Source organism: Vulpes vulpes, chromosome 7 (assembly GCF_048418805.1).
Source record: "Vulpes vulpes isolate BD-2025 chromosome 7, VulVul3, whole genome shotgun sequence".
NCBI lineage: Eukaryota > Metazoa > Chordata > Mammalia > Carnivora > Canidae > Vulpes > Vulpes vulpes.
Genome location: NC_132786.1, coordinates 28467725 through 28492076, shown reverse-complemented (window position 1 = coordinate 28492076; position 24352 = coordinate 28467725). Strand labels below are relative to the sequence as shown.

The window sequence follows — 24352 nt, the reverse complement described above, 5'->3', positions numbered from 1 at the left end:
GTCTCTCCCTCTCTCTGTGTCTCTCATGAATAAATAAATCTTAAAACAAAAATTGATGAGGGTGCCTGGGTGGCTCATTTGGCTAAGCGTCTGCCTTCCGCTCAGGTCATGATCTGAGGGTCCTGGGATTGAGCCCTGTGACGGGCTTCTCGCTCAGCAGGGAGTCTGTTTCTCCATCTCCCTCTGCCTGCTGCTCCCCTTGCTTATGCTCTCTCTCTTTCTGTCAGATGGATGAATAAAATCTTTTTTTAAAAAAACTAAGGGAGGGACGCCTGGGTGGCTCAGCAGTTGAGTGTCTGCCTTTGGCTCAGGGCGTGATCTCAGGGTCCAGGGATTGAGTCTCACATGGGGCTCCCCACAGGGAATCTGCTTCTCCCTCTGCCTGTGTCTGCCTCCCTCTGTGTGTCTCTCATTAGTAAATAAATAAAATCATAAAAAATTAAAAATTGACTAGTGGATCAAAAAGATATGATATATATATAATGGAATACTATTCAGCCATAAAAAAGAATGGAATATTGCCATTTATATGACATGGATAGAGCTAGAGAATATAATGCTAAGTGAAATAAATCAGTCAGGGAAGGACAAATACCATATGATTTCAGTCATAAGTGGAATTTAAGAAACAAAACAAATGAACAAAGGGAAAATAGAGACAAACCAAGAAAGACTTAACTGTAGAGAACACACTGATAGTTGCTAGAGGGGAGGTGGTGAGAGGATGGGAGAACAGGTGATGGGGATTATGGAGGGTGCTTGGCGTGCTGAGCACAGGATGATGTGCGGAGGTGCTGAATCACTATACTGTACACCTGAAACTAATATCACACCGTATCTTAACTAACTGGAATTTAATGAAAACTGTAAAAAGTGTAAACTAGGAATACTAAAATGAAAGGTCATCATCTTATGCTCTGCTGGAGGAGGCAGCGGCCTCTGACCAGCATCAACGCCTCTGCCACCTTAGTGACAAAGTCGAGGCAGGGAGCATAGAAGGGAGGTGGCATTTTCAGGTCTTTGACCAGGCTTGGGAAGCCTTTGTTCAAGCTGAAATTTGGAGCCACATGATCTCTTTCCTGGGCCAATTCTCCCTCCAGAACATGAGTACCCCCTCCATAGCAAACAGACTCTTCTTTGATATTCTAAGGCTTATTCTATCCAACATCATGGAAAAAGCATTCTCCCATCAACCATGAGAAAACAAAGCACAGAGGTGAAGGTAGGAGTTATGTGTCTGTGCCAGAAACTAGGAATACATTAGGGACCAACTAAAGGAAGAGAGTCACACCAGGTTGCTACAAGGGAGGGCACAAAAAGGACAGAGAATGTAGCACTGAAGGTTGGGCATGCTTCAATAATACTACAAATCGTTTATTACAAATCCTATAATTTGCCTTTACCTGTTAAGACTCTTGAAACCATGATCTCAAAACTTAGAAAAAGAAGAACTCAGAAGAGATCTGTAAAGTTTCTATCTTTGTTGGGGATAATTTAATGTGCTGGGTTAATTTAATGTGCTTGAAATTAAGATGAATTTGGGATGAGGAAATAAGTCTGAGGGGAAAAAGGAATTCAGATTACTATGAACTGCCCAGATTTTGCATTTGTCAGGGAGATCCAACCAGACCTTGGTCTCCTCAGTTTTCCAGCTCCTCCCCATACAAGCACATACAGGGTTATACCATTGGCCAGAAAAATACTTGCAAGTTCACTGGTCAATAGCTTTCCTTGGGAGGCTAAGGAAACATCCTACGAGCACTTTTCTATCCTCTTCCTTGATAATGCAAATTGCCTAAAAATGCCTAGTCTATCCTTGGTCCAAATTATCATTCACTCCGAACAACTGGGAATTGAACTTTGCTTAATATGCTCCCACAAAATGTAATGTTTTGCTTCTCAGGGTAATGAGAACAAGAATGTGATGGAATTTAAAGGAAGGAAACGGTGAGGAACAGCTGTTTTCTGTAACATCGGTTAGCTTTTCCATTCTTTTGCCATGTTTGTGGCTGTGTTGTACTTGTCTGAGTCCAGGTTAGCATGTTCATCTCGCCCTTTCAATCATCAGAACTTGCCTACAAACTCTGCCCCGCCGTTCCTTTTACCACCATCAAACTGGACCCTCCTGCTATCATAACATCTGTGATTCTTCCTTACGTGACTATTTTAATGAAGGCATTCCATCTACATGGCTATGTTATCTTTTTTTAAATTTCTTGACAATAGGTGCACATCAACGTAATTTTATTCTTCATTCTCCATAATGTAACTTAAGTCACATCTTCTCTCCCACCTTCCTAAACTTGACAGTGTCATGTGACCAACAGTTCCATCATAGGTTTCTCCCCAGATAGTTCTATATATTATTTTTGGACATCGCCTTAAGTCCTCCTTTTTTTACATAACAGAAAACTTTCTCTAAAAACTCATTTTACTCTGTGGTTTTGTCTGATGCATACTAGTTGGAATCAAAGATCTTAGAAGTTAATCTATCGTTCTCCATTCAGGAAGACACATATTATTCTCACTGAACAGGTGGCACCACCTAAGTCCAGAGAAGAGACTTGTTTATGGCCACGTCTCTACTAAGTAAAAGAGCAGAAGCTGGGCAGCCTGGGTGGCTCAGCGGTTTAGCACTGCCTTCAGCCCAGGGTGTGATCCTGGAGTCCTGGGATCGAGTCCCAGATCAGGCTCCCTGCATGGAGCCTGCTTCTCCCTCTGCCTGTGTCTCTGTCTGTGTCTCTCTCGCTCTCTCTCTCTCTGTGTCTCTCATAAATAAAACCTTTTAAAGAAATTTTTTTAAAAAAAGGAAAGCAGAAGCTGGGTGCCCACTCTCCAGTTGAGGAGCAGTGGGCAATTGGAAAAGGCAGCTGGTGCTGGAGAAGGGAAGTCTCTGAATCAGTAAATTAATCAACTGGTACGTGGGTGGAAAAATTACCAGTGCTTGGACTCAAATCTGTAACACTTAAGGAATATTAATAGAAACCACTGAAAAGCTATGTAGGAATGAAGATTATGGAAGAATGGGATTGTGCTCAACAACTGATGCTCCAATCATCTGATGTTCTGATCATCTATTACTGCACAACGCCGGTAAACTTAGGGGCTTTTTTTTTTTTAAGACTTTATTTATTTATTCATGAGAGAGAAGCAGAGACACAGGCAGAGGGAGAAGCAGGCTCCCCACAGGGAGTCCTTGATCCAGGACCCCAGGATCACGCCCTGAGCCAAAGGCAGACGCTCAGCCACTGATCCACCCAGACATCCCAAAATTTAGGGGTTTAAAACAGTATTTTGCTCACAAATCTGCAATCCAGGCAGAGTTCTGCAGGGACAGCTCATTTCTGCTCTCTCCATGTTAGCAGGGATTGCTCACAGCCTGAGAGCTTGAATCATCTGAAGGCTCACTCAACTCAGACATCTGGAGGAGAGAATATGGGGCTGCTGGGGCTCCTAAGGCATGACCCTCTATCTCCACTTGACCTTTCCATATGGACCTTTCAGCATGGCAGCTGCAGGATAGCCAAACTTCTTACATAGCAGCTCACTGCTCCCAAGGGACATAGCTCAAGAGAGTTAGGTGGAAGCTGCACCACTTTTTATGACTTAACTCCAGGAATTATATAAAATCACTTCTGCTACATTCTCCTGATCAAGGCGATTACAAAGTGCTATTGAAAACCAACCTCTGGGATCCCTGGGTGGCTCAGCGGTTTAGCTCCTGCCTGCAGCCCAGGGCATGACCTTGGACACCCGGGATCGAGTCCCAGACCAGGCTCCCTGCATGGAGCTTGCCTCTCTCTCTGCCTCTCTCTCTCTCTCTCTGTGTGTATGTTTCTCTCATGAATAAATAAATAAAATCTTAAAAAGAAAACCAACCTCTGTGTTCTCCAGACAAAGTACGTAACACGAAGATAGTCTGGGCATAAAGAAGGAAGATAGTTTATTACTTTGCCAGGCAAAGGAGGCAGGCTAATGCCTCCAGGACTGCCCACCCACTCCCAGGAAAAGGCTGAGGAGTTTTATAAGAAAATACAGGATCTGGGGTGCCTGGGTGGCTCTGTTGGTTAAGCATCTTCCTTTCGCTCAGGTCATGATCTCAGGGTCCTGGGATCGAGCTCTGCATCCAGCTCCCTGTTTCTCGGGGAGTCTGCTTCTCCCTCTTCCTCTGCCTGCTGTACTCTCTTGCTAGCTCTCTGTCAAATAAATAAATAAAATCCTTAAAAAAAAGATATATAGAAAAAGAAAATACACGATCTGGATGGTTTCAGCAGGAATCTGGTACTTGCTGCCGGTCGCGTTCCATTCTGTCTTCAAGCTGTCTCAAGACTAGTGCTGGCACTGGCCATCCCAGTCCTGTTACTAAGTGTACATTGAGATCAACAAGATGTCAATATTGACATGGAACAAAGGATTGTACAGAAAAACAAGTGAAAGGGAGGAGGGGGCTTTGAGAATTAGGAAGAGAAAAATGTCTTCAAGTCAAGCCTTGCTGAGGCACTGGTGTGACCATCTTGATTTCCAGCCATCTTTACGCTTCTATAGCAGTGTCGGGAGGTCTTCCCAGAGGCAACAACACAGACCACCCCCCTTGATGGAGGAGTGTCAGCATCATATTGCAAGAAGAGTCTGTGGGATGAGATCTATGCCAGAGCAGCTGTCTTTGGAAAACACAATCTGCCACAAGTGTGAAAACCTTGGGATTACAAAACCACTGAAACACAGAATTGAAACGGTCCTTGAAAGGGCCATCCATTTGTCACCAGAAACTCACTCTGCAAGTTGAGCTCAAACGAAATTGTCCCTTTTGGAATCCCTCCTCGATGTCCCACAGCTTCCACGGCCCTTTTGTGAACGTGCCTATGCTACCACTCAGGATATTCTATTTTCAAAACATGACTGCAATCAGGCAGGTACTATCAACCTGTCAATTAGCCAAACTTCCTATTCAAATCACTGAGTATCGCATAGGAAACATCACAAGGAGAAGAGTCTGCAGACTGATGGGGAAGAGACACTTTAGGGAAGCCACATGTGGTACTTTGCACAGAAAACAGAGAAAGCACCCACAATTCTGAGAAAAAAAACTGGTATCAGACAATATGCTAAGCATTTTACATATATTATCTCATTTAATCCTTGCAATGACTCTGTGAAAGAACCGTTAGGGCAGCCCGGGTGGCTCAGAGGTTCAGCGCCGCCTTCGGCCCACGACGTGATCCTGGAGACCCGGGATCGAGTCCTACGTCGGGCTCCCGGCGTGGACCCTGCTTCTCTCTCTGCCTGTCTCTGTATCTCTCATGAATAAGTAAATAAAATCTTTTTTTAAAAAACCGTTATTACTAATGCTTACCTGTTCAGGCTTTCAATGAGCTCTGCAGGAGTTAGGATAGATAGATAGATAGATAGATAGATAGATAGATAGATAGATAGATAGATGATAGATAGATAGATAACGTGCTTGTCCTACATTAAGGGGAGAAGGCCCAGCAGCACGGTCAAGGTCTAGTCTGCAACGTGAAGCAGCCGGGGTGGAAGCACAGCCTAAAGCGGTGCTCTGCAAGCTCACCCGCATCAGAATCACCAGGGGAGAGCCCGCCCCAACGCCCCCAGATTGCTGACTAAGCGGGTCTGGGTGGGGCCTGAGAATCTGCATTTCTCGCGGGTTCGGGGCACCGATGCAGCTGGGCTGGAACCACGCTTGCAGAACCGCTAGCCTAAGGTGCTCAGACCCGCACACAGCTGCCACAGCAGAAGCACCGGCGAGGACGCAGGGACCCGCAGGCCCACAAGAGCGGCGGACGCAGAAGAGGACCCGCGAGGCGGAACTGGCCAGCTCTGCGGGCCGCTCCCCGCAGCCGCGGTGCCGAGGCGCCCCCTCCCGGCCGTCCCGGCTGCTGTCCGCCGTGCCCGCCTTCTCCCGCAGCCGGCCCAGGGGGCGGGGCCAACTCCCTGCGTGAGGCCGCGGGGTGATCGGGCCGCGGCGAGCCGAGTCCCCGCCCCCGCGCTGTGATTGGTCAACGCCGCCCGAGCGCGGTGACGTATGGGGGGGCGGAAACCTTGTGAGAAGAGCGCGGGAGCAGAGCAGTCGAGGGTCGGCGCATCCGGGAGAGCCCTGGAGGAGGTTGTTCCGCGGCCGGGTGCTGCTCCCAAAGCTGAGGCGCTTCCTCACCCTTCCCAGACTAGCCGCCTGCCCCTTGGAGTGCGCCTCTGCCGCCCTCGTGCCCAGGTGAGCGTCCGAGCGGGACGTCTGGCGGCGTGTGTGTCTGTGTGTTGGGGGGGGCTGCCTGTGCCCGGGGCGCCCAGGCGGGAGAGGAGCTGGAGGAGTCTGCTCAGCTTCCCCGATACTCCGAGGACGTCCTCCGGTCCCTGCCACCTACCGTCTTAGCATCTGGGATGATCTGTGGTCTGGTGGTGCTGGGCCCTGTGCCTCCGGGTTGATGAGTTCTTGCAACGAGTGTAAGTGCCTGCTCAGCGCTGTGCTAAAGCCCGGGGAGTGCGCAGGTGATTAGGTCCTAGGACTTGGGATCCCTGGGTGGCGCAGCGGTTTGGCGCCTGCCTTTGGTCCAGGGCGCGATCCTGGAGACCTGGGATCGAATCCCACGTCAGGCTCCCGGTGCATGGAGCCTGCTTCTCCCTCTGCCTGTGTCTCTGCCTCTCTCTCTCTGTGACTATCATAAATAAATAAAAAATAAAAAATAAAAAAAAAATAGGTCCTAGGACTTACGGTGCTGGAACAAAGCAGATGCTGATGCATATTTGAACTGAAGTGATCACGGTCCCTAAGGAAAGCACTTCTACCAGGAACACAGTTACTACGTGGTGTGACAGACGCTCCGTTCCAGGCATATGTGGAAATACTTTGAAGAGGTGACCTCTTGGAGAAACTGATCCCTGACCTAAGGTAGGAAGGAAGAGTTGAAAAGAATCAAAGCCTGTGAACTGACTGGCGCTACTGCCAGTGAGCCTCTGCAACACCAATTTTAGATATACAGTTGCCTATTCTTGCAAATAAATAGAAACTACACTGCAAGGTATTGGTTCTTATTTTCATTAGGTACCTGGTTTCAGAGAAGATGACAGAGGAACTGGACCACACAGGACAGGACTCTGATGCAGATAGTGAAGAGGTGGTCCTAACTCCTGCAGAGCTCATTGAAAAGCTGGAGCAGGTAAGCATTAATAATAGCAGTTCTTTCACAGAGCCGTTCTGAGGATTAAATGAGATAATATATGTGAAATGCTTAGCATATTGTTTGACACATGATGAGTACTCAGTTAGCTGTGAGCAGTGATAATCCATACAACTACCCACCCAGTGAGGCAACTATTACTGCCTAATATGAACCAAGTCTCTTTGACTCCAGAATATGTGCTCTTAATCTACTACACCTGTTGTCTTCTCTCTTTAACAGTCCCTTCCTGGAATTATTTTAATATTCTTGACTATTTTCTACCATGTGTTGTAATCATGGATGACAAAAGGAAGATAATCCTTACTGTATGAGAGTAATTCTTCATTTATTTTTATATCACAGACCTTTTTGAAAATCTGGTGAAAACTGGCCCTGTTTCGCAGAATAATATATGGATACACACACATCCAGAAATTATGCATATAATTTCAGGAGATTCACAGACACCTTTAAAATCTGCCCGCCTAGTGTAAGAGCCCCTGCCTTATTATTAAAGGATTAATGAAACAAAAATCCAAAAACACAAAGTTCTACAGTAAAATTGAGAACTTTTGTTTTTACACTTTCATAACAATAAAAAGACATGCTGCAAAACAGGGAGAAAATATGTGCAGTATTAGTATCCACAATATATAAACAAACTTCACAAACTATCCAATAGAAAAAATGAAGGCATCTTTCTTTTTTTTTTTTTTTAAGATTTTATTTATTTATTCATGAGAGACACAGAGAGAGAGAGGCAGAGACACAGGCAGAGGGAGAAGCAGGCTCCATGCAGGGAGCCCGACGTGGGACTCAATCCCAGGTCTCCAGGATCAGGCCCTGGGCTGAACCACCCGGGCTGCCCCTGAAGGCATCTTTCAGAAGTGGAAACCAAGGTGGTCAGTAGTCATATGGAAAAGATGTTTGATCTTTTTAGTAATCAGTAACATAAAAATTTAAATCCTTAAGAGATGCCACTTCATACCCATCAGATTAGAAATGAAGAAGATGAACAATATAATGCAACATGTAAATAAAACAGTATAAAGGTTTGTGGAGTATTTGCATACTTGTTTACTGTGGTGAATTGGCGCACTTTGGAAAATAACTTGTTATTGTCTTGTCAAGTTGAAGGCACACATATCTTGTGTCCCAGTCATTCTACTCCCAGGTACTTACCCTAGAGAAAACTTCCAGGAGACATCACAAAATGTTCATAGTATTGCTTGCAATGATTAAAAACTGAAAATAACCTAAATATCCATCAACAATAGAATGAATAAAAGTTATCTATATGCACAATGGGAGAAAAAAAGCAGCAATAAAATAAGTGAAAGATAGCTCCTGCAACAACATGGTTGACTCAAGAACATAGTGTGGAACAATAAAAAATAAGTTTTTGAAGAAACCATTTATGTTAAGCTCAGACACTTGCAAAATTGTTTGAGGCAGAGTTCATGGCACACACCGGTATGCTATACTGTATCACAGTGTTGACCATCTACCCTCTGGGACAGCCAGAGCCCCCAGGCTGGTTCCCTCTTGTGGGTATGAGGGGCTCCTTGGACGGCAGCACAGCCTCAGCTTTAGCGGTGGGTGAGCATGAGTTACATCTCTGGCCCAAAGCTCCATTGCAGTGCCCTGAGTGCAGCCAAAGAGTTGGTCCACCACCTGGACAGCTGCTGTAGCTAGACACAGACTTGTAGGCTGCATAGCATGGCCTACAGAGAAACCTCACCAGGCCACTGAAAAACACAGCTCCAGGAACATATATAAGATATTCATGAATGCCTGTTGGAAAAAAAAACTATATATATATATATATATATATATATATATATTATATATATATATATTTAAAAGTTATTACAGTGCAAAGTTTCTCATTTTAATGATTATATTAATTTGCTAAGGCTGTAAAACAAAGCATCACAGACTGGGTAAATTAAACAACAGACGTGTATTTTCTCAATGCTGGAGGCCAGGAGTCTGAAATCAAGGTGCTGGCACCAGAGATTTCTTCTCAGGATTCTCTCCTGGGCTTATAGATGGCCATCTTCTCCATATGTCTTCACATGGTCTTCCATATGTGTCTGTGTTCAAATTTCCTCCTCTTAGATTCTCTTAGTCACAGAATTAAAGCCCACCTAATTCATTTTAACTTCATTACCTCTTTAAAGACCCTGTTTCCAAATGCAGGCACATTCTGAGATGTTAGGAGTTAGGACTTAAACACATGAATTGAGAGTGGAGAGGAACACAGTTTAGCCCATAATGAACAGATTGTCATTAAAATTTTGATCAGGAATCAAATGTAGCTATTTCAAACATAGAACCTGATTATTTAAAAAAAAGACCATGGATTTAAATGCAAGTTTCTCACTAAATATTTTGAAATCATTTTATTTGACAATTTTATACTAATATAAAATTTCTGTAATGTTTTAAATATTTTTATAAAAATAATTTCATAATGTCAGTAAGAAATCCCCTTCAAATCTACCCCCATTTTACCCCTATTGTACCCAACAAGTGTTATCATTTTTCTTGAAATCATTGGGAATCATTATGTAGAGATACAAACAAATGTAGTGAAACTACAGAAAATTAAATACTAAGGTCAGGCTAATGATTACCTTTGAAGAGGGAGGAAGACACAGGGACTTAAAATAATAATACTTGTTAATGAAGTTATGTGCACATAGTTGTTTATATCTCTATTCATGTTATATTTCATAATTTCTGTACCAATGCAGTATTTAATAAAATCAGTTAAAAAGAAAATCTCCTGCTTTTATAAGTCCTCTGTGACAATTCGGTCTTTTCTCATTCATAATGTTCCTTGAAAATACAGACTCTTTCTGGTTAACTTTTATTTTTTTTATTTTTTTTTAAAGATTTTATTTATTCATTCATGATAGACAGAGAGAGAGAGAGAGAGAGAGGCAGAGACACAGGCAGAGGGAGAAGCAGGCTCCATGCCAGGAGCCCGATGTGGGACTCGATCCTGGGACTCCAGGATCGCGCCCTGGGCCAAAGGCAGGCGCCAAACCGCTGAGCCACCCAGGGATCCCTCTGGTTAACTTTTATAGCACTATTACAGGAGCTTGAGCATGTGAAAAAAAAAAAATTGTATGGTAGCAGGAGTACCCAGTGTTTAGTAATGTGTCTTCATGATGAGAATTGGATATGCAGAAAGAAAGGAATAAAGTGAGTCTGATTAGCATATAATTCTGAACTATGCTGAAACTAAATTTCCTGTAATTGAAAGATAGGATTAGTTTTCCTCAATCACCTGTGGATATTTCAGTTCTCTAAGCCGTGGTAATTGCTGAAATGTACCAAACATCTGGGGCAGAGTCATAAACTAAGGATTTAACCTTTTGTTCCAAAATTGTTTAATAGATGAATATCCTTTTATATTGTGATCCTTTGTACTCTTAGGTGGTTAGTAAATAACGTGTTTTCTCATTAATAATTAAGATAAGGATAACTGTATCCATTTCCTCTCAGATATTATAATGATGAATGAAAGAATTTTTGTAAAGTACTCTAAGCTTCCCCAATGAGATGTGTAGAGTTAGGTCACCTGGTCCCTCAAAATAGAAGGATGCTGGCTGGCGCCCCCTGGTGGGAAGTAGCGCAGGAAGGAGGAGGAAAGTGTTGATGCTATTTGGTTAAATGTACTGTTTGAACACCAGATGGTGTTGCTCTTACTGGTGGGCATCATACCGACATTTTTTTTTTTAATAAATGATATTAGGGAACTTCAGAGTCAAATGACATTTTTGACATGAACAGTGATTTTTTGCAACGTTGGTTAGATATAAGATTGTAAGCACAGCCTTCCCACTAAAATAAATAGAAAAGCCATGAAAAACATAGCTTGTTTACAAAGCATTTCGATTACTTCCAATTCATAGGCAGACAATTGTCTTTGCCAGAAATAGCTGTGATTTTCTTGGAATATATAGGACTCACATGGTTATTTTGCTCCATTGTGAGTGATACTGATATGTATATTTGGCGGCGGGGGCATTGTTTTTTAGGCCTGGATGAATGAAAAGTTTGCCCCTGAGCTGCTGGAAAGCAAGTCTGAAATTGTAGAATGCGTCATGGAACAGCTCGATCACATGGTAAGAGTTGCTTATCTCAGAGTTACAAAGAGAACTTTAAAAGGGTTTGTCAGCATAGCGAGAGGTTGAAGTCTGATGCTAAATCTGTCTTATTTGGCCCAGCCTAATGGGTTTTTCTAATATTGAATTAGTTACCTACATTTATAAAGCACAAACGTTCTTGTGAATATCTGGATGTCAGCTTCCCCTGAAACGTCTAAAACCCTGTCAATACTGGGCCCACGTTTATGTATGAGAACAGCTGCCCAGAGCAGGGTCAGGGCCACCCGCTTTCATATGCTGTCCATTCCCCATGGTCCTTGCCTACCCACCCTTCTCAGATCACTTGCCTGCCTGGCCTCCAGAGACACTTGGCTTAGATGAGCGGGTCTTAAGGCATTATCAGCTTCAGACTAGCTTTAAAGCATTGGTATTTTGCAGTCTCAACTGGTGATTTAACACTGCCTTTAGACATTTCTTTTGTCTGCTATATTATCTCCTTTACAATTGGGTTTGAGTGCTACGCCTTTCTCACTGACCATATTCAGATTCTATTCAGATGATTGTTTTCTAAAAGTAAATGAGTATTGTTTGAACTTTTTATGAGACTGTAGTCTTATATTATTTGTGTAAGAAAATCAGAACCCTTAGGAGTTGTTTGGTTCTCCTTTGACCTAAATGTAGTCTTTGAGTCCTCAAACTTGCCAGTGATTATAGTCCCTGTGCAGTTCTGCAGATTAAATGAAAAAGGTTCTCAGTCTGAATATACTTCATTTTCTCTTTTAATAGGAAGAAAATCTCAGGAGAGCCAAGAAGGGGGATCTGAAAGTCAGTATCCATCGAATGGAGATGGAGAGGATCCGCTATGTCCTTAGCAGCTACTTGCGGTGTCGGCTTATGAAGGTTTGACATGGAGATATCTGTAGGCATTAAGGCAATGTGTTTGTCATATAGATGGAGCATCCTGGGGAGAAGTTGGGCTGGAGCCTGCCTAGGAGAATCCAGGGCATGAAGATGCCATGAAGCTCAGTATTAGGGTAGCTAAAGAGTAAGGAGGGCAAGAGATTATTCTGGAGAAGCCTAGCTGGAACATGTGTTGCACATGTCTGGGGAAACATTTGTAGTCTATTAATCTGCTTTGTGAAAGGTGCCCCCTGGAATTACAGCATGGCAGTGCTGTATGGCAGAGTCCTTTGCATGGTTGACTAGGGAATACTGACCAGCAGAGAATTAGCTTCAGAAATTACTTTGCAGGTAAACCCATCATATAGCAGGTGTCAAATTGACCATGATGACTTAATATTCAGGTAGAGTTCTGAGGCTATCTAACTTACAAAAATGAAATCACAAAACATTCTTTCTCTGTATGATGTCTATTTTAACCTTGGGAAGTTCTTACCTCCTTGTAGCCTCTTCTCATTTGGTTCCACTTGTTCCCTTAGTTACTACAAAATGAATACATCCTTTCTCCTACATGAGAGTGCTCTCAGCCAAACATTTCATTTATGTATTTCCATTTACTCACTGGTTCTGGTTCTGACAAAGGTTCCAGTTCCTGGGTATCCTTAAATCATACCACCTACGACTGAGTATGATATTCCAGTTGTAGTTTGGTCACTTGTGAAAAATAGGAGGATTACTTCCATATTACACAGATACATCACACCATTCATTCTGCACTTGCCATGAAGTCTAACCTCTTTGAAGTTTCTGAGTTACTATTTTCCCATCCTGTGACTAGCCTGTATTTGAATGGTTTGATTTTTCAACCCCTAAGTATATCGCTTAGTACTTACCCTTCTTGTACTTTATCTTATTAAATTGGGTCATTTCCCTGTTCTCTGCATCCTGATCTTGTCATTTAATATATTAGCTATCTCAACATTCTATGTCTTCACTTTATGTCAAGTTTGGTAAGTATGTCGTTAAAGATCTTACCTGATTCATTAACGAGACTGGGCCAGCAATAGAGTATTCCACCAGAGACTTCCCTACAGGTTGACATCTGTGTGTTGAATCGGTGTTGTTTGTTACAATTGCTTCTTGCTCTCCCTTTCTATGCTGTCACAGTCCCGGCTTTACAGCTTGCCCCCAAGGATGTCATAACAATGGTGTCGTGTGTTTTGAAAAAATAGAGATGTAAAAAATATGCCTTTCCCCATCCTCAACTACCAGGGCACTCACTTTTTTTCTTCTTAAGTTGAATAAATCCTCTTTGTGTTAACCGCTGAATTTTCTTTGAGTTCACAAACCATCCCTTAAGTGATCTGTTCCACATAATGCCACATACCAATGTGGAGGACACTAATCTGTATTTTAAGGTTCCCCCACCTTCTTTGTATTTTTGAAAATTGGGAAATTGGCCCATCTCCAGTATTTCTTACCTCATCTGACCACGTGATTCTAAGATCATGAGACCACCCGTGTCTGCAGAGCACTAAGTGATGGAGGGCCACAGCCATTTACAGACTCTAGCACAGAAGGCCTTATGCACTGAAACTCCGTATATGAGCAGAATATAACTGATCCAAGGCAAGAGACTTAAAACTCCTTTAAACAGATAAGTGGTCCTTTGTCCTGGCCTCAGATCCTCCTTCCCATTGTCATTTCTCTGCTTGCACTTCCCTCCACAGAGAAGCCTAACAGTACTGATTTGAGCAGTGGGCTAATCCATATGCAGTTCCTGACCATATGTCTTTAACTTTTAGCTTTTTTGTTTTGTTTTGTTTTGTGTTTTCCTAGTAGTTCTTACCATTTTTTTCCAAGCCTCCCCTCACTGTGGGCTTCGTCCTTGCTGGTTATATTCTTATAGTTAAGAGTCACTCTTCCCTCTATTTGTGTCTTTCCAGCTTCTGTACATGGTTCGTCTCATAGAAGAACAACCAATGCAGTTGACTAGAAATGTTAGATGATATGCCCTTTTCTCCCTCATACATACCATTTACAGGTGTATATTCAGATTTTCTTTTATGAAAGCTTTTCATCCTTTTTAAATGGTCTTCCTTTTTATAGCTCTCATGTTTGCTCTGAATTCCTTGAAACCTGCCTTCTTGAAATCTTGAAAGTCTAGAAAAGGTCTTGACTGTGAAGACTTGCCATTTTTGAAATCAATTCTAGTTTAACCTCAACCTATTTCAGAAAACTAGTATATTTAATTCTCAAATCCTGACACATTTACACGATGATTTGTATTTATCTTCAGATAGAGAAGTTTTTCCCTCATATCCTTGAAAAGGAGAAAACATCCGGTGAGGGGGAGCTGTCTAGTCTTTCTCCAGAGGAGCTGGTCTTTGCCAAACAGTGAGTAAGCAGGATGCATAGAGATGGCTTTCTTTCCCTGGCTCGTGAGTATGGGTGTTGGTGGTTGTCTCTGTGAAACTGATGGCTGGGCCACCGTCATGTGTCTGACAACCTGGTGGCTCCTGCCAGTTGTGTGGTTGTAGTAATTTGAATTCCTCTCTTTCAGATACATGGCTAACACAGAGACCTACCTCAAGAATGTTGCCTTAAAGCATATGCCTCCTAATTTACAGGTGGTGGACCTCCTGAGGTCAGGTGAGCGGAGCACTCCCTTTTCAGACATATCTTCGGGTGCCTTAGAATAAGGTCTTCCTCTTTACTCTCAAGCCTGAAAAAATAAGTATGTAGATGAGCAGAAAAAAGAAGAGAGGGAGTGTTGTGGTTTGAAAACAAACAAACAAAAAAGTCATTGAGGCACCTGGGTGGTTCACTCCATTAAGTGTCTGCCTTGGGCTCACGTCATGATCCTGGGGTCCTGGGATCGAGCCCCACATTGGGCTCCCTGCTCAGCGGGGAGTTAACTTCTCCCTCTGCCCCCGCCCCAACTCCCTGCCACTCATGCTCTTTCTCTCTCAAATAAATAAAGTCTTTTAAAAAAAATCATTAAGAGAAGATATAAGGGTAGCCTTTCAGCATTATTTTTGTGGTCTTTAGGTTGAAATTCTTATGACTAGGATTAAAAATGCAGATTCGTTCACATCTGCAGACGTTCATTCCTTCAGCTGGTATGTTCTGGCATCCACACTGGGCTAGGCCCTTTTGAGCATTGAGGAGGCAAAGGTCTCTGTTCTCCAGGGGCTAGCATGCTTTTCCTCATGGATTCCAGCCCATGCAGGGACTGCCTGCCTATCCAGAAGGGGTTAAATAGGAGGCTAAGAAACCTTCAGTGATTTTCAGTCACTTCCCAGCTTCCTAGAGGAAGAGTTCCCAATATTTTTACTGTCCAGGGTGCCTCACGGGAAAGGGGTTCAGGCTGAGCAGGAGGAGGAAGGGAAAGTGGGGGAGGGGGCACCGCCAAAACCACCTTTGTGCTCACCTGGCAATGCCCCCTTACCACTCTGCTGAGCTGAGGAAAGGGAGTCCTGGATGGTAGTCACTCTCAACCTTGGATGGACCAGTGGGGGACCATTGACGCACAGGTTAAAGTCCATGCCCCTCAGGCCTTCACAGCTTGCCGGATCCCAGCAGGATCTCATCAGGCAAAGTTGCCAGACCAAATCAAACAGTTCTGGGGACTGGGTCCCACCTTGTTCACAACCTAAATGTAATGTGCTGAGGCCACAAGTCCAGTACAACTGAGCCCTGGGAATTCATCTCCCACCTGGCCTGTGCTGGGGACTGCACTGTGACCCCTGTGGCCAGTAGAAGCATTAGAACAGGACAAGTGGAAACATAGCTCCCTGGGTGTGTCAGTCAGTTCAGGCTGCTGTAATGAAGTACTGCAGAGCATACATTGATTTTTCTGGAGGCCAGAAATCTGACCAGAGTGCTGGCAGGGTTGGCTTCCTCTGGGGCCTCTCCTGTGGTTGCCCCTCTGCATGTGTACTTTTCTTTATAAGGACACCAGTCAGATTGGACCATGCCCTACCCTAATAGTCTCATTTCAACTTAGTTACTTCCTTAAAGGCCCTATTTTCAAGTACATCTCCATTCTGAAGTACTGCAGGTGAGCACATCAACATATACATTGTGGGGAGGGGGACACAGTGCAGTCTACAACACCAGGGGCAAGGCAAACCCCTAGCAGACTTGTGGAACTCTGAACTGGTCGTTTTGGTGAACCTGCCTGAGGGAAACAAAAGGCCTGGCCCTGGTCTGCCACTGTTGTCTACACCTTGGAAAAATAGGAATGAAGCAAGGACCGCATCCCCTAAACATGGCCCAGTGCTAGTGCATCTGGCTGATTGAAGCAGCCATGGACATCAGGAATCTAAATTCCTGAAACTGAATCTAACTGGATTCTAGTTGGTGCTGGTAGACACCTCCTAAAACATGTCACTTGTCTCAAATCCCTTCCAAGGACTGGTGCCAGGCCCCTGGAATTGGAAGATTGCAGAGGCCATCAGCCTGCCCCAGTGAAATCAGTCTTGCTTAATTAGACCAGGTGCCCTGCATCCCCTTCAGGCCTCTGAAGCAGTGTAGACCCCGCTGGTGGAATGGGGGAAGGCATGTTGAAATCTCAGCTGGGTTTCCTAAAATCAGTAACTGCCCAGCCGGGTCAGCAGATCCTGTGAAGTTGGTGTCTCTGTGGCAGGCCCCAAACCCTGAACCCCTTAGACCTTTGGAGCCTATTACCCTGAATTCCACCCCCTCCCCACCCCCGACCTGGGGATGAGGGAATAAAGGGCAATATGAATGAGCTAGGCTCTTAGAACTGAGAGTTATCCAGTAGCTTCTCAGAATCTACGGTTGATGGAGTCCTCTGGGTACACAGGGCTCCAAGAAATGAAGAGCTGTAGAGCAGCCCAGCTCTGGGCACCTCCTCACATGCAGTGTTGGCTAGTGATAGAAGAGGAGCAGCCTCTCACCCTGGAATCAACCAGTGAAGGATCATTTACAGGGAAAACCTATATTCAGTTGTCTGACTCTCAAGACTATCCCTATGTGACCCAGTCTTTCTCATGCTCTCCTACTACTGCTTTATATAAAAATATTTTCTCACTAGATTTATGCACTTTTGTCCTCCCAGAACGTCATGCATATTTCTGCTTGGCCCTTCCTGTTACTCCCTGGCTCACTCCCTCATTAAGTCTGCATTGACTTCTTTCTCCCCACTTCGCAGAGTGACTGTGCCACCAGTGTGACACTTTCTCAGATGCTGCCGGTAGCCCCACAGAGTGACTACGGTCATGCTTGCTTGTATCTTACATAATGTGCACATTTTATGTACTCGGCATCCGTTGGATGAGCTGTTGCTGTGTGAGACCCTGAATAGGAAGTGTGCTGTTTCTATAAGGACCCAGATCTCTCCTCAAGTCACCCTCCCCACAAAATGCTGTCACATCAGGGGTCCCTTAGTGCTCAGTACAGTGAGCCCCAGCAACTTCCCCATGTTGATCTTGTTGGCTAAGTATTTTCTGACTGCATTATCATCTTTCTAGCAGTTCCCAAACCAGATCTGGATTCATACGTGTTTTTGAGAGTGAAAGAACGACAGGAAAACATACTGGTAGAACCAGAAACAGATGAGCAAAGGTGAGTGACTTGTGACCTTGATGGTGGGAAATGTTCATCCACTGGGGGCACCAGCTCAGCTCTGCATACATTTTTTCCTCCTTTTTCAGGGACTATGTGATTGACTTGGAAGAAGGCTCGCAGCACTTGATCCGATACAAAACCATTGCACCCCTGGTCGCTTCTGGAGCAGTTCAGCTGATTTAAAATAAAAAGATAGGGGGAATCCCTGGGTGGCTCAGCGGTTTAGCGCCTGCCTTTGGCCCAGGGTGCAATCCTGTAGTCCCGGGATGGAGTCCCGTGTCGGGCTCCCGGCATGGAGCCTGCTTCTCCCTCTGCCTGTGTCTGCCTCCTTTCTCTCTATGTCTATCATAAATAAATAAAATTTTTAAAAAAATAAAAAATAAAATAAAAAGATAAATTCATAGTGACAGCACAGAACCTTAAAATGTTTAGGAACTTCTGACCACTTTGTGCCTAAGGACGACAGACTCTCAGCAGTGCCGTGAATCACTGGGGCGTTGAGAAGGAGCTCCAGGCATGATTGCTAACTTGTCACCCATCCTGACTGCTGTGTTAGCCACAGTCGGCAGATGGAGCTATTGCTCTGTTGATTCCACATGCTGGGCAAGCCCTTGGAGACTCCCTCTGTGCCTTTTCCCTTTGTGGTATTTCTTGAGCTAAGGAAAGTGAAGCAACCACAGTTCATAAAAAAGCATTGCTGCCTATGATGAGGGGACAGTAGTTAGCCCTGCCCTGAGAGTGACTGGACAGTCCTTTCACTTCCCTAATAGAAATGCATAAATATGCATTAGAAAAACAGAAGATGAAATATTTTCTAGGTTATCTCCCTGGGTTGTGTGAACTAACCTGAGGCTAGTATCGGACTTTAAACCAATTTGCCCTGATTAACTGAGAATCACAACTAAACCAAGAAACCATTGCTGAGTTTCAGTTTTGTGCCAGAAGGACCCTCTGGCCACTTCTCAGTTTGTAACCTAATGAAGTATGTGCTTCCTGCTGCTAACCTGCAACCTTCCCTGAATCCCAGGCAGCTTTGCCAACCCAGCCTCCAGACCATCTGGCCGTTCTTGGCCAGGGATCTGCTAACAGCAACATCACCTATCCTATCTTGTGACCTCAGTAGCAGCGTTTCTGTTTTTAGCTCTCCTTTCTCAGAGGAAGTGAATGAAATTAACATGGGCAGAGAGCATCACAGTGATAACTGGAGGAAGGATGTAGAGACAGTAAATGAATCATCTTCCTTTCCTGATAAAAAGGAATCTGCATTCCAATCTTTCTTGCTAATGAGAGGGCAGCAGATTTTCACTTGTATTATTCAGGCTGTTAGAGTAATCAATATGGTTCTCCTGTCCAAGAGAAATCACTAAGTGAAAACCAGGAGGGTTTTATTTGTTAATAAAAGCATTTTATATTTCATGCAGTGCTTTATTTTATCCATGGTGTTTTTAACCTCTTCAGCCACTTATAAAACAAACATGCATTGAGCATATAGGGTGCCAGGCACAGTTCAAGACTGAGGCCCAACCCAGAATAAGACCATCACTGTCCCTATTCACATGGGATATGTGCTCTGCCGAGAATTGGAACAGGGTGACTCACTGAAGAGTAACTAGATTGGGGGATTGAGAGGTTCTCACCTAACTCAGTGAATTGGACCAAGATCTTAATACCAAGTAGCCAGACACACAGATCAAAAGGAAGGTTGTTCCAGACAGAGAAGACAGCTTATACAAAGGCCCTGAAGCAGAAACCAGCTCTGCCTGCAGTCATGAAACAGTGGGCAAAACAAAGTGTTGCATGGTAGGGTCTGAGAGGCAGTCGGCCCAGATCATGTAGGGTTTGGTCCTCCTAACAGTCTTGAGAAGAGGGCAGGGCTAGGAGTAATAAGTGAGAAGTGGAGGTTTAGTGGGAAGTCTGGGACTAGAACCCACAACTCCCTCCTATTCACACATAACGTGATCTCCCTCCTGTTCTCCCCCCTTGTGAGCCGCCTGGAGAGGGATGTGAGTTATTATGCTGCTACCAGAACAGTGCCTCAAGAGCCTTGATAATGAACACTGACTTCCCAGAGATCTGTTAGGAGGCCGATTCTGATTCAGGAATACTGGGATGGGGCCTAGCAACCTATGTTTCTGAGGAGCTCCCAGGCTGTTCAGTTGGTCCTTACCCTGGAACCACACTGTGAGTGGTGGAGCTTTACGTTGCCACCAGCTCCTGTTGTGTACATGCCAGCGCACACAGAAGAGTTAAAGTTCTCTGCAAAGGTCACAGAGTGAATGCTCCATTTCCTGGGCCACCTCTTTAAAAGAAGACTGGATCAGTCATTTTAGGATAAAGGGGAAGTTCAATTTCAAAACCAAGTAGTAAAAGAAATGAAGTAGCTTAGTGTGACATTGACTTCAGCTCTTCCAGTTTGTGGTATTTTGTTCTATTGATAAATACTCATTGTGGAAGCATGATGGATGTTTGTTATTTTCAGATAATTGCATCATATTTCATCATAAGCTTGTTGCTGGCAAAATGGCTATTCCTGAGAAGCGCTGCAGCTCTGTTTCTGGGTTTTTCCAGTCACAGCAATCATGATTCAGCTGTGACCTTACAACAAGGTCAGCTGTATTTATTCTGTGCTCAGGCTCCGGCAGACAATGTGACTTTAGTGTCATCCTCGTATGCATCAAACTTCTTTCTGTGATGTACAGGGGCCAACCATAGAGCTTTCAGAGCAAATTGTCAAGCAAACACATTAGATATCAATTCTTAATGTTCTTTAATTTTTCATGGGAAGCTAAAATTCCAAACATTTCAAATTCTTCAAGAATTGATTTTTTTATATACTGTGACAAAGTACACATAAAGTTAACCATCTTAACCATTTCTAAGTGTACCTTTCAGTGTATTAAAGACATTGACATTGTGCACCATCCATCTCCATAACTTCTCATCTTGTAAAACTGGAACTCTAGACCTACTTAACAGTCTCTCCCCTTTAACTGCCCCCCAAAGCTCCCGAAAACCACCATTCTCCTTCCATCTTTATGGTTTTGACTACTCTTAAGTACTTAATATAAGTAGAATCAGACAGTATTTCTCTTATTGTGACCAGCTTATTTCACTTATCATAGTATCCTTGAGGTTTGTCCATGTTGAACTATGTATCAGGATTTCTTTCCTTTTTAAGGCAAAAAATATCCCATTGTATATGTATAGACCACATTTGTTTATTCATCCATCATTGAACATAATTGCCTCCGCATTTCAGCTATTAAGAATAATACTATCAATGTGGATGTACAAATATCTCTTTGAGACCCTTTCAATTCTGTACACCCATAAGTGGAATCGCCAGATCCTATGCTAATTCTGTTTAACATTTTGGAACTGTCTACTGTTGTCCACAGCAACTGTACCATTTTACGTTCCCACCAACAGTGCATAAGAGTACCAGTTTCCAGTTTCTCTACATCCTCACACTATTTTCTACTTTTGTTTTATAATGGCCATTCAAATATGTGTGAGGTGGTATCTCCTAGTTTTGATTTGCATTTCCCTAATTATTGGTGATGTAGAGCATCTTTTCATGTGCTTTCTGACCATTCCTGTATTTTTTTTTTTTTTTGGAAAAATGTCTATTCAAGTTCTTTACCTATTTTTTAATTGAGTTGTTGGGGTTTTTTGTTGTTGAGTGAGTGCTCTATACATTCTAGATATGAACCCATTATCAGATATATAATTTGAAAACATTTTCTCCCATTCTGTGGGTTGCCTTTTTACTCTGTAAATAGTGTCTTTTTTTTTTTTTTGTAAATAGTGTCTTTTGATGCATACAATTTTTACATTTTCATGAAGTCCAATTTATAAATTTTTTTTCTTTTGTTACTTGTGCCTTTGGTGTCATAACCAACAAAATATCATGAAACCCAATGTCATGAAGACTTTGTTGTATGTTTTCTTCTCAAAGCTTTATTGTTTTAGGTCTTTCATTCAGGTCTTTTATTTTGAGTTAATTTTTATATATGGTGTTAGGTAAGGGTTCAACCTTTTTTTTTTTTTTTTTTTTTGCATATGGATATCCATTTTTTCCCCACCCCATTCCACACACACATCATTTGTTGAAAGGATTGTCCTTTTCCCATTGTATGGTCTTGGCAACCTAGCCATCACAGTATTTTGAATACTGTAACTTCATAGTAAGTTTAACATCAAGAAATGTGAATCCTTCAGTTTTGGCTAGTGAAAACAGACTAGTTCTGGCTAGTCCGTTTCAAGACTGTTTTGGTTATTCAGGGTTTTCTTGAGATTAGATATGGGTTTTAGGATTTTTTTTTCTATTTTTGTAAAAAATGTTGACATCTTGATAGAGGTTGCACTGAATCGTTAGATCACTTTAGGTAGTATTGACATTTTAACAATATTGTCTTCTAGTCCATGAACATGGATTATGTTTTCATTTACTTATGGTTTTAATTTCTTACAGCAATACTATGTAGTTTTCATTGTACAAAGCTTTCACCTCCTTGGTAATTCCTAAGTATTTTCTTCTTTCTGATGCTGTTGTAATTGGAACCATCTTTATAACTTCTCATTGTTTGTGTATAGAAATGGAACTGGTTTTTGGGTGTTTGACTTTGCATCTTGCTACTTCACTACATTTATGTATTAGTTCTAACAGCTGTCTTGTGAAGTCTAAAGTTTTCTATGTATAAGATTATATCATGTGCAAGCAGAGATAATTTGACTTCTTCCTTTCCAATTTGGCCACCTTTTCTTTCTTTTTCTTGCTCAATTCCTCTGACCAGAACTTCCGTACTGTGTTAAATACAAGTGGTAGGAGCAGATGTCCTTGTCTAACTCCTGATCTTAGAGGAAAAGTTTCCAGCCTTTTACCATTAAGTATGGTGTTTGCTGTGGCTCTTATTATGTGGAGGTGGTTTACTTCTCTTCCTATTTTACTGAGTGTTTTTATCGTGAAAGGGTGTTGAATTTTGTCAGATGCTTTCTCTACAGGGATCCCTGGGTGGCGCAGCGGTTTAGTACCTGCCTTTGGCCCAGGGCGCGATCCTGGAGACCCGGGATCGAATCCCACGTCGGGCTCCCGGTGCATGGGGCCTGTTTCTCCCTCTGCCTGTGTCTCTGCCTCTCTCTCTCTGTGTGTGACTATCATAAATAAATAAATAAATAAATAAATTTTTAAAAAATGCTTTTTCTACATCAACTGAAATGATCTTGTGGGAGTTTTTTTCCTTCATTTTGTTGATGTGGCATATTAAATTAATCAAGTTTGTATATTGACCCATCCTTGCATCCCAGGAATAAATCCCACTTGGGCATTGTGTATAATCCTTTTCTGCATTAGTGTTCATAAGGGGTATTGGTCTGTATTTTTCTTGTAGTGTCTTTGTCTGGCTTTGGTATCAGAGTTATACTGGCCTTTTTGAATTAGTAAGGAAGTGTTCTCTCCCTTTCTATATTTTGAAAAACTTTGATAAGGATTGGTATCACTTCTTTAATTGTTTGGTAGGATTCACCAGTGACGCCATCAAGTTCAGGGCTTTTTAGGGGTAGAACATTTTTTTATTACATATTCAGTCACCTTACTAGTTATAAGTCTGTTCAGATTTTCCATTTTTTTTGTGATTTAGTCTTGATAGGTTCTGTGTTTCTAAGTGCATATCCATTTCATCTGGGCTATCCAATTTTGATGTACAACTGTTTATGTGCTTTTTTATAATCCTTTTATTTATCTAGAATCAGTAATAATGTCCCCACTTTTATTTATGATTTTAGTAATCTGAGTCTTCTTTTTTTTTTTTAAGTCTAGGCAAAGGTTTGTCAGTTTTGTTTTGTTTTTTTTTTTTTGAAGAACCAGCTTTTGGCTTTATTGATTTCCTCTGTTGTTTTTCTACTCTATATTTCATTTATCTCTTCTCCAATCCTTACTATTTCCTTCCTTTTACTAGTTTTGGGTTTAGTTTGTTCTTCTTTTCCTAGTCTCCAAAGTTGTAAAGTTAGGTTGTTGATTTGAGATTTTTCTTATTTTTTAATATAAAACATGGCTATAAATTTTCCCATCAGCACTACTCGTGCTACATCTCACAAGTTTTGGTATGTTGTGTTTTCATTTTCATTTGTATCTGTTCTCTAATTTCCTTTGTGATTTCTTTTTTGAGCCATTGGTTGTAAACAAACAAACAAACTTACACAGTTTTATGACTTTTCAGCTTTTTTATGGATTTCTAACTTTATCCTATTGTGGTCAGAGAAAATGCCTTGTATTATATCTATCTTTTTAAATCTATTGAGACTTCCTTTGTGGCCTAAAATGTAGTCTATCCTGGAAAATGATCCATGTGCAATTGAGAGGGTGTATGCTGCTGTTGGGTAGAGTGTTCTCTATATGTCTGTTAATCCAGTTGCTTTATTGTGTTGTTTCAGTCTTCTGTTTCCTTACTTAACTTCTATTTGTTCCATTCATTGTTGTGAGGAGTGGATATTAAAGTCTTCAGTCACTGTAAAATAGTCTGTTTCTCCCTTCAATTCTATCCGTTTTTGCTTCATATGTTT

General features: G+C 42.6%; 1 protein-coding gene across 3 annotated transcripts; it reads left to right on the top strand.

The window, feature by feature from the left end:
- Positions 1–5791: 5791 nt before the first annotated feature.
- Positions 5792–19207, top strand: GINS4 (GINS complex subunit 4). Of its 3 annotated transcripts, XM_072763468.1 has the most exons (9): positions 5979–6229; positions 6714–6904; positions 7058–7172; positions 11228–11314; positions 12083–12196; positions 14496–14593; positions 14760–14848; positions 17695–17788; positions 17878–19207. In XM_072763468.1, exons 3-9 carry the CDS (start codon positions 7077–7079, stop codon positions 17972–17974), a joined length of 675 nt encoding a protein of 224 aa, XP_072619569.1. In that variant the 5' UTR covers positions 5979–6229; positions 6714–6904; positions 7058–7076; the 3' UTR covers positions 17975–19207. The 3 variants fall into 3 exon arrangements, with proteins under 3 accessions (XP_025849432.1, XP_025849431.1, XP_072619569.1); XM_025993647.2 differs by lacking the exon at positions 6714–6904 and having other exon boundaries at positions 5792–6229; positions 17698–17788; XM_025993646.2 differs by lacking the exon at positions 6714–6904 and having other exon boundaries at positions 5792–6229.
- Positions 19208–24352: the final 5145 nt, after the last annotated feature.

Coding starts and splice junctions, on each gene's coding strand:
- GINS4 (XM_025993646.2), top strand. CDS start 7,077: ATGACAGAGGAACTGGACCACACAGGACAGGACTCTGATGCAGATAGT. Junction 7,173..11,227: donor TCATTGAAAAGCTGGAGCAG/GTAAGCATTAAT, acceptor ATTGTTTTTTAG/GCCTGGATGAATGAAAAGTT. Junction 17,789..17,877: donor CCAGAAACAGATGAGCAAAG/GTGAGTGACTTG, acceptor CTCCTTTTTCAG/GGACTATGTGATTGACTTGG.